General features: G+C 44.7%; 1 protein-coding gene across 1 annotated transcript; it reads right to left on the reverse strand.

Moving 5' to 3' along the window:
* Nucleotides 1-88: 88 nt before the first annotated feature.
* On the reverse strand, nt 89-9,155 carry LOC134091211 (transcription factor Sp6-like). The gene is made up of 2 exons (XM_062544315.1): nt 8,968-9,155; nt 89-3,422 (listed from the first exon to the last, which is right to left on the reverse strand). Exon 2 carries the CDS (start codon nt 3,189-3,191, stop codon nt 2,208-2,210), a length of 984 nt encoding a protein of 327 aa, XP_062400299.1. The 5' UTR covers nt 3,192-3,422; nt 8,968-9,155; the 3' UTR covers nt 89-2,207.
* Between the last annotated feature and the right edge of the window lie 1,949 nt (nt 9,156-11,104).

Consider the following 11,104-nt stretch of genomic DNA (forward strand, 5'->3'; position numbering starts at 1 on the left):
AATACATAATGGGGTAATAATTATTGTTTTTGGAAGCTGACTATATACTAAAAAATAGAAGGCATGTGATGGTCACTTTATCTGAGGTAAAACTTTATTATCTTAGAAACATTTTATAATATTCTACTTACAATCAGTCTTTAAACCAGCAATTAAATTACACAATTTGAAATCATTCTGTAAGTACCACTACATTGCCAATGAGTAAATTAAAATCCAGTGTAAAATGCATCTAAAACAAACAAACAAAAAAATCAGGAACAAAAATTCACTGAAACACTATAATTCACTCACACTATGAAACAAACAAAAGTATTTCCAGTGTCTCAGCAGGGAATCAATACTACATTTAAAAACAATAAAATAAAAATAATAACTATAGAGACTATCCCCATCCCAATCCCAGTTCATCATTAACTGCTACAAACAATATCAAAACAATAGAGTTTCAATTGCAAATGAACTGAGTGCTGTCTCTTCCCTCTTAGCTCTGTAATTGCAGAATATGTTTATACATGTCAATTATTTTTTATTTACATAGAAATATGTGTAACGCACCGCATTAGATATAGTTTAACAAAACCAACTGACAAAAAACCCCAAACATACAGCATGATGAGGGAAGATAGCAGCTGTCTGTGTAAATATAGAAAAACGTAAAGGTCGTGCAGAGCTAATTCATGTAAGTGCCACGCATACTTTCTGTTTACTAAGCACTAGTTGATGTAGCCTAAATGTCAATTTATATATAAAAAAAGAAACCATAAATGATATCCAAAATGGATTATTTTTTCCCCTCTCAATGTGCTTTTCCTACCAAGCATTGCTCTGAATGTATTGACAGCTGATTTGCTGAAGCAGTGATGCTTCATATTGCATTTAGAAATGTTGTGTAGCTGTAGTGTAGAATGAATGACTGGATACTCTATATGCCTATATGTCTAACTGTAACTGTGATCTATACATATGCATTTGGATAGATATCTAAACTCTAGGAGAACTGCTAGGTGATCACGCTCTGAAATACTGAAGAGAGTAAATCTGATTCATGTTACCGCACTGAATTCCAGTGACCACTAAATTCAGTGTTATAACATGGGTAGCACTACAAATTATGCTATGAAATCTATGAAATCGTGAAGCTACTTCAAATCAATTATGCACAATAATGTTGTAATCTATCGCTGATGTTAGATGGAGACCTTGTATTTCTATTTTTTCTTTATTTGATGACACAATGTTGAATCATTTAAAAATACAAGTTTTTCAGTTTCCTGAAAACGAATGAATCTGTAGCCACCTGACACCTATCGTCTTTTCTCTCTGTGTGCTGATATTGTTAATACAAATATCAGTGTTCCAGACCTCAACACAGATAGCTTTCATATTGTGCCTTTAATTTTTCAGTCATAGTATTAACAAAATCGTGATAAATTGCAAAATCATGATAAATATGAAGATGTGTACAATTCTCAACTACTCTATTGTACTGTACACAGTGGCAGCCAGAGTCTAAATGACCTTAAGATTAAATCCTTCAAGTCACGTGTAGAGGAATAATAAATAATATTAAATCCACATTACAATGAGATCATCACAACTTGACCTTGATTTATCTACAATCAAGTAAACGTATCTTCAAAATATTTAAAATCATTGACTCTGACTGAGAAGTGGTGTCTGTTGTTAGGCCTATACTTGTCATCACTGACAGTTGTTTTTGGTGTCTTGCTGTTTTGTAGTTGAACTGAGACAGAAAGTGATCTCCCCTTTAACTTGTCATGGGGCAGCGGTGATTGCAAATGCATTCATACCACATGTATTAAAACACTTTGAACACAACTGTAACCCAATTGTAGCCCAACTGTAACCCAATTGCAACCCAACCGTAACTCAATTGTAGCCCAGCTGTAACCCAAGCCCTTAGGAAATGCTGCAGTAGTAACAGTAATGTGGCCGTGTGCGGCTCCATCTATTGTCCATCCTTGCCTAAACAAAATGGTCAAGAGAGTCCGTCTGTACTTAAAAATTCTACCAAGAGTTAGTAGACTCCCAAATAGAAGGGTACTAAGAAGACACGTGTGGAACATTTATGTTAGTGGTCACTCAATCAGTGTCTGAAAAAAAAAAAGACTCTAAGTGTCGGTTGTCCTCCAGTCTCTGTTACGGTTCAGCGCTGACTGCCAACAGGAGATGTGGAGATGTAGTTAGCTCAGTTTGCCCGCCTGTCCGGACATGGAGCCCAGACCGGCGTCCGGCTCGCTCTTGAGCTTGCGGGGGACCTCGGCGCCGTCCGCCATGGCAGGGGCCCCGTGAGGGGAGGGCGGGGGTCCGAGGGCGCCCCCGCCGTCCCCGTTGGCTCTCTCCTCCCTGGCGGCGGGCGAGTCGTGCGTCCGCATGTGCTTGGTGAGGTGGTCGTTGCGCATGAAGACGCGCGTGCAGACGGCGCAGCTGAACTTCTTGGCGCCGGTGTGCGACTGCATGTGCTTCTGCAGCTCGTCGGCGCGCGTGAAGCGCTTGCCGCAGAACAGCCAGTTGCAGACGAACGGCCGGTCGCCGCTGTGCCAGCGCAGGTGCGCCTTCAGGTGCGACGTCTTGGCGTAGGCCTTGCCGCAGCCCGGGATGTGGCAGTTGTGCAGGTGCTTGCGCAGGCGCCCGTCGTCGCCGCCGCCGCCGCCGCCGGCCTGACTGCCCAGCTGCTCGGCGTGAACGCAGTTCGGGCACCGGCACACGGCCTGGCCGGACGCCCGCGAGCCCGACCGCCGCTGGGACTTTGGTCGGGGCACGGAGGTGGCGCCCTCTTGAGGCTCCTCCATGGTGTACACCTGCTGCTGCTGCTGCTGTTGATGCTGCTGCTGCTGCTGCTGCTGCTGTTGTTGAAGCAGCTCCGGAGGGCCGAGGGGCTCCATCTTGAAGCCGTCCTGAGGGAAGAGGTGCGGGTGGGGGGTGAGGCCGAGCTGGGCGGGGGGCAAGCCGCACAGCTGGGCCTCGGGGCAGTACGGCCCCAGCGCCGACTGGAGCCCCATGGGACCCCCCTGGCTCATCCCCGACAGCCCGACCCCGGGGCCCCCCGGCAGGTCCATCCAGCTCCCGGCCCCCGGGTGGAGGTCCCACCAGGACACGTTCATGTCATCGGCGCTGCCACCACCAGGGGGAGCTGTCCTTGGCCAGGGCTCATACGGATGGGCCATGGAGAGAGAGAGAGAGAGAGAGAGAGAGAGAGAGAGAGAGAGGGAGAGGGAGGGAGGGAGAGAGAGAGCGCACGGTTGATGTGGCCCGTAAAGAACAGATGAGAGATAGATGGGGGGATCTTCACGAAGCTGTTAAGTCGGCAGACAGACGGATGCTCTTTGTCTTCAGGAGGCCGTTTGCATCACCACATTGTTGGAGCGCATTAGAAGAGGCTGGTCATGACAGGCAACCTGGAGGAGACAATAAAAGAATGTTAGTGTGTGTAAACACCAGTGTTTGTGATCTCTCAATGCTGCCTGGATTCAGAGAGCAAAGTTCCATGGAAAGTCTTATTCCTCTGACGCTTTATATGGGCATAAATTATTATCCGGGTCGGCATGCAGTTGTGTCATCTCAATTGCTTGTCTGCGCCTATAAAAGTGCATATACTGTCACTCAGAGAAGTATGTAAAACTAATGGAGGTGAAAATCTAGCCAGCCAGCTGTAGCCATTGATTCATGCTCGAGCAGATGTGCATGCACAAACAATGCAATGCAACGCGCGCAAACATACACACACACAGACACAGACACACACACACACACACACACACACACACACACACAGACACACACACACACACACACACACACACACGCACAGACACAGACACACACATACACACAGACAAACACACACACACACACACAGACACACAGACACAGACACACAGACACACACACACACACACACACACACATTCACATACAAACACACACACACACACACACAAACACACACACACATACACACACACACACACACACACACACACACACACACACACACACACACACACACACACATACACACACACACACACACACACACACACACACACACACACACACACACACACACACACACACATACACACATACAAACACACACACACACACACAAACACACGCCAGTGGGCAAGCTCATTCTCACACCCACCATGTGGTCATAAAGCCAGGGCAGGCATGTTGGGGCAGGAGCCCCCACAACAACACCCCCCCCCCCCCCCCCTCCAGCAACACCCCCACCCCCCAAACCCGCCCCCCCACCCCCCACCTGACAACGCATCCGCTGCCAGGTACTTCCCACGGATGACAGACACAGAAGAGAGAGAGAGAGAGAGAGAGAGAGAGAGAGAGAGAGGTGTGTGTGGGGGGGGGATAATGAAAGAAAGAAAGAGGGATAGAGTGCAAGAGAGGGATAGAGAGAGCAAGGAGTAGACAAGTGCAATGGAGGGATAGTGAGAGCGAGGAAAAGAAGAGAGAACAGAGGAGGAGACCAAGTCAGTAAGTCGCTGCTGACACACTGAGTCCTTTGCCAGACCGGGTGCTTGTGGGATGAAGTCAAGTTGTTTGGGAGGAGAAGAGGAAGAAGGGGAGGGAAAAAAACAGAGTGCGCGAGAGAGAGAGAGAAGAGAAGTGTTGACAGGAGCAGCCCCAATGCAGAGGGTGGCAGAGAGGAAGACGACGCAAGGGGAGGTATGGCTTCAGGCCAAGCTCCATTTGTACGTCTGTTGGCTGGCTTTTTTTCCCTCTCCTTTTTTTTTTTTTTTTTTTGACGACGGGGCCCGGGCAGACAGCAGAACCTGTTTTTTTATGAATCACACATGATTTACAACAACACAGCCTCAGGGGGCGTGTCAGGGAACAAGCAGTGTGTGTGGGGGGGGGGGGAGGAGACCGGCTGAGAGGACGATCGAGCAAGCAAGCGTCCACCCCGCCCCCCCACCCTCACACACAAACACACACACACACACACACACTCACACACACACACACACACACACACACACCCCGCCTGCGCGACCGGCGGCAGGAAGTGTTGACACTCGTAGAGACAGTAGACGGCAACGGGGCCTTTTCAAAAGCATGAGAACAGAACGCCAACCAAAACACAGGGCGCAATTACATTATCCGTATAATTACACGCGCCTATCCGGGGGTAGAGCTTCCTAGAAGCAGCGCAGCACAATACATGCTATCAGTGACTCGGTACTTTGTTTACTTGGGCTTTACATCGCAGGTTCCGTTTTGAAAACCGGGATGACTCAGTCTCGCCCTATGGAGGGAACGTTCCTATTCCCATCCCACCACCATCCATCATCCATCACGGCATACACGTGGGATAAGCATTGGGATGGGGATGCATCTTCGGATGGAACATGGCTGGTTGGTCATACATTATTTTCTACATTAAGGCCAGAGGATGTGAATCATTGGGAGCCTAAGAGGCTGAGAGAGTCTTGACTCATTTCTGATCATGTATAACGAGTCAAAATGGACTATTTGACATTTCAACGCTCTCAACAACCCTTTTTCTAGAAGGCCTAAAAGCCCTGCTTCAACAGGAAGCATGAAAGCAAGTAATTTGTTCTAAGGCCAAGGTCTATCTGATTATGTCCACAGCTTTATTTTGTATAAAATAAGAGTTGGAGCAAAACATGTACACAAAGACCTCAGCTGTCATATCTGATCAGAGGCACATCCCAGCAGCCCAGATGTCCAAAGCATCAAGGTATGAACCCACTGCCGAAATCAAAATCGAATGAAGCCACTGCTGAAATCAAGGAAAAACCCACTGCCGAAATCAAGGAAAAACCCACTGCCGAAATCAAGGAAAAACCCACTGCCGAAATCAGGGAATGAACCCACTGCCCAAATCAGGGAAGTTCTCAGACACTCCAAAAAAAATTGGCGGAATCGTAACAAAATCGTAAAGTGATTAGTTTGGAATTCCGTAATTAGAAGTCTGGAGTTAAAGGTCAACCTGATTTATTTCACGTCGCCCTGGAGCCACTGTGTCGCTGCCCTGTAATTTCTGGGGAATGCTAAGTCAGACGCACACACACACACACACACACACAAACACACACACACACACACATAGACACACACACACAGACGTACATTGAGGCCTCCTGTGAGTACTCCCCACCTCCCATAAACAAGCATCCACCCTCATTCACAAAAGTGCATGCAGGGGGAGAAGAGAGAGAAGAGAGAGAAGACGCGGCAGTAGATAGAAGGCAACGTCTCCACGGGGCAACAGCTGCTCCTCTGGCCCACAGCACCTGGGGCAGGAGAGGAGGAGGAGGAAGAGGAGGAGGAGGAGGAGGAAGAGGAGGAGGAGGAGAGGTGAGGACAGACGTGGAGGAAGAGCTCCAGGACAATGACTGGGCAACCCCCCCCCACGCCCCCTCCCTCACCCCCACCACTCCCCACACACACACACACACACACACACACACACATTCACACACACTCCCCACCCAGCACACACACACACACACACACACACACACACACACACACACACACACACACACACACACTCCCTCCATGTCGTAAAAAAAAAAAAAAAAACCCAGCCTGACAGAGATCAACCCCAGCCTCTCATTTCCAAGACTCTGGAATGGGGAGCCACAGCACAGACAGGATAGAGCCTGAGACTCTGGGAACAAAAGTCATGTTCCATGAGGAACGCAGCCCCACGCTGCACAAGACCGCCATCATTTGCATACACAGATCCTTAATCAGGGCGGCAGCTCTCTGTTGTAATGACTGGACGGGCGCTCAAGAAACACGACGGGTCAGAGCAGGGTCGCCAGGGTGCACGTCGACGTCCTCCTGACAGGACGTTATATTATGGACAGCGCACGCAGGGTTTACTTTGACAAACACATCTGTTGTGTTCAGACATTCACGGTGCTCTTCTGTGTGTTCAGAGTGTAAATAGTGACAGGCCATAAATTACACTGAACTGCTCTGACCTCTCGACCAGGGTGCTGTGATCTCTCTCTCTTTCTCTCCATCCCTCTCTCTCTCCTTGTCTCTCTCCCTATCTCTATCACAATCAAACAAACATCTGACAAAAATCTCTCACATTCTCAGAGAAGACAACTTCAACTATATGGACAACTATGCCAATGTATGCCAACAAACTGGTGTTAACTTATCTACTGTATGTTGAACAACTGTCTTAAGAGCCATGACATTTCCAAACAGATCCTTATTCATTTAACAAGTCATGTTGTCCATAAAATGGTTCCGTACAGTAGGCCTATTTCAGGGCTTGGCATGGCACAAGACTAGCAATGGGCTCAATCATAAAATTGAAAATTTGAAATCAACAGTTATAATGTAATTCATTATTATTAAAAGCAAACTATGAATATACAAATTGTTATAAAAGGAGGCATACAACACTACAGTTGATACTGGCAACGGCACACACAGCCATCAGACACACAGGTACACATCCCTATGGGGAGAAGCGCATCTAGCCTGGTCATCTCTGTCCCATTACTAGTCTGGCCCTATGGCCAGTACTCTCTCAGAATTACTGTATGTACAAAACAACACGTCTCTGCCCAGATAGGGACAACACAGTTTGTATTGATTCCAAAACATTGCTTTTGCTATTTGTTACACAATATTTGTTGAAAATAACACAGCTTGTGTTTTTTTATTTTTTTATTTTTTTATTTTTTTAACACATCTCTGTGTCCAGATAGGGACAACAGAGTTTGTGTTGTTTCTAACACATTAGTTTTGAGAGTGTACTAGCAAGTCCAGGGCCACATGACTACAGTACTGTAACAGGCAGAGTACTGAACCGATAGAGCGTGTTACTGTAAAATGAATCCACCGAAAATTAACTTGAGTTCAAAAGCATCATGTCGGATTCATCAACACATACAGCACCTTAGTGGCCTTTTACACACAGAAATAGAGATACATTTTCAACTGAATCAACTGCTCCACTCTATTCTACTCTTATTTTATTCTATTCAATTTTATGTGACACAATCGATCCAAAGACAGAGACTCTACTGGGGCCTTTTAAATAGCCAAGGGGGGAAATACATTGTATTGAGATACAAAAAAATCACTTATCAAAGCTGTGGGCCATCAGATTATGCTTCATAGTAAGCTTTTATGAAGTGAATGTCAGGCTTGCTAAAGCAGGCAGTGATGTTTGCTTAAAGATCACTGTCAGCTCAGCTTGTTGTTGCGTATAATGCATGTAAGTATGACAGTCAGCAATGACTGAATCTCAATAAGTCTCCTGTAAACAAAAAACTTCAACACATAAACACACTAACTAAATCATATAGTTGGACCACTCATAAATTAGGCCTAGTTTCTATCCACTTGACGGAGAAGTGGTCTGTATTTCAATAATTCGGATATTTAGTATTCTCAAACGTGATGGTTTCGACATGAGGACAGGAATTCGTAATCAGATTGTGCCACATATAGTCTAATAAGCTTCAGTTTGCTTATATTGCCTACGTTAGCGCCACTGAGGACACCACAGGTTCACAAATCATTTACTTTGCACAAACAAATCCAATCGTATGCCACTGTCTACAGGTGCGTGTACAGATATCAAATAAAATATCTTCTAAAATCTTGAATTTTAAAATCGATTTGCCATATTACTAACACATTTTTAAGTATCGAAGACATACACATTAGCTAACTTAAATATGTGAGCAGGTCCTTACTTCTGTGAAGTGTATAGACTGTAATAGCCTACATAAAGTCGTAGCCTACATAAAAAGTGGTGCAACAGGGTTAAACTGATGTATAGCCTACTGACCAGACAAGCGTGGCCTATTTTCAATCTGACATGCAGGAAAACTGAGAGGATGCAACAACATCCTAATGATAATCATCTGAGCAGCAGATCCTATGTCACACTCAAGCTTCCACATTCATGAAGGTCTTTACCTGCTTCACGCGAGGCTTTCTCGATGTATGGGAAAGGTAAGCACAACCTTTGTCACTCGCATGGAATATAACTGTAGACAGGGGTCCCTTTTCCAAAAGACGTGAACGTTACGCTCCACTTAGATGTTCAAGATGGGATTCGCATCATCTTCAGTGTTTCCAGACGACGCGAGTTGTCTTTCGGCGCTAAGTTGAGACACTCAACCCGACGAAGTTTATGATAGAGCTTTGTAACCGCGGCGCCTCCAAAGCCCCACCTATTCTTGAGATCACTCTTTGCTTTGAAGATGCGATAGCGAGGCTCAGGTTATTAAGCAAGGAAGTTGAGCGCCTCTCAGAGCATTAGAAGTAAACTTTACACTCGTGTAATTGACAAAAAACTTACAATTCCTAACAATGACGCACAAAGCCAGAACGAGTCATTAACATAATTATCTAGGCTACAGTGTCAGTTTGAAATATTCCAAAAAATGAATAAGGCTACTATGCAATTAAATCAAATATAGTCTAAGACATAATCTTCCATATACTGCATTTCCATTGCACTAGATAGACTAGATTGGCATAAAACTAAACTAGCCTTATGATTTTTTTGAAGGTATATATACCATGAGCTGTACATTAGCAATACAACAAGTCTCTCTCTTGTAGACTATGAACCAACTTCTCTTGTGTACACAGACACAGAAAAATGTCAGTATGCCTGCTCAGTGACCGGTCCCTTGTCCACTGTTCAACTTGTTTGCCTAAGTGTAGGGGAATAGTGCCTTCGGCTCCTTAAACAACATAAGAGGGTAGAGGCGGACTACAAATAAATTGAGATAAAAACAGACCAGAGATCAGGTGCTTTGATGACATGATGAAATGATAAAGGCTTCACGGTTCATAAATGTTTCACAAGTGGTCACTGAATATACTGCTTGCGTTGCGTTTCATAATGGAAAGTACTCTCATGTTGAGCAGAATTGGGCTCTGCTCTGCTTCAGTGCTTCTGAACAGCAATGAGGGTTCAATTGAGAGCTTGTTGTCATTATATTTCTTCTCACATTCGTTTTTTTCAGGTTTTTGCTTTGATTTCACAAAATGTAATAAAGGCATTTTCTAAAACAGCCAGACAGCTTTTCAGTTCAAAGGATAATTGATTTTTGTGGTCAGGTGCTTAATGATCTAATGTCCCATTTAATGTTCCAGGCATTTATGAAGACATGTTTTTAATCTTTAGGCTACTTGGCATCTTGTCAGAGTATATTTCTATCCAAATTAACCTTAATAACGCTATAAAAATCATATGCTAGTTCTACATGTTGACATCTCAACTGATGTTAGTCCATTCGCCCATATCAGGAAAAGCCTTTAGCTTACTTTGTAATAATTTTGCCACATAAATACTTGATGAAGCTTTTATTGGTAGCTGGGAATTGTATTAACTAGACACACAGGGTTGATAGTGTGACTCACCGCCATGCTAGCCTACATCAGATCTTTTCTTAATTCTTGGAGCTATCTGTGGTTTACTGATATGAAGAGAAGATGACAATTGGGGAAATGTCAGCACACGGCTTGTGTTGATAATCAGCGTACGAACTGAAGTTTTATTTTTCTCCCCTTGCTCATTCAATTCCTTTCCTGTCGTGGCATGTTGGTACAGCAACCTCAAATCAACTGACAAACACAGTCCACAGGCAGACAGGCGGGAAAATAAATAAAGCTGTGTTCCCCTTGCCTTCTTCCCTATAGCATCACATTCAATGAGATATGGCCTTGCCGTTCCTCATGGTCTCTCAAACGATTTTATTATCTGTCTCTTTCCTGAAGTTTGCAGGTAATATCTGTTGTCAACTAAAGTTGTGTGAGCTGCAGTGACCCCCTACTATTGTAAATTAATAATGTTATTCATAAAGCAGTGTTATTACTAGTGGCAAATTAATTTGCTTTAAATGAATCACCAATGTTTCCATCACACACATGATGAAATAACTGCTGGTTGGTAACACCATGATACCAACATTTGTCATAATTAAGAAATGTTTGATGTGGCTGAAATGATAAATTGTAAGATGTGTGACAAGATGATAGAACTTGTTGAAAGACTTGGAGCTATACTGTCTGTAGACACTCTTCATATTACTGCTCAAAT

Source organism: Sardina pilchardus, chromosome 1, assembly GCF_963854185.1.
Source record: "Sardina pilchardus chromosome 1, fSarPil1.1, whole genome shotgun sequence".
Lineage (NCBI taxonomy): Eukaryota > Metazoa > Chordata > Actinopteri > Clupeiformes > Clupeidae > Sardina > Sardina pilchardus.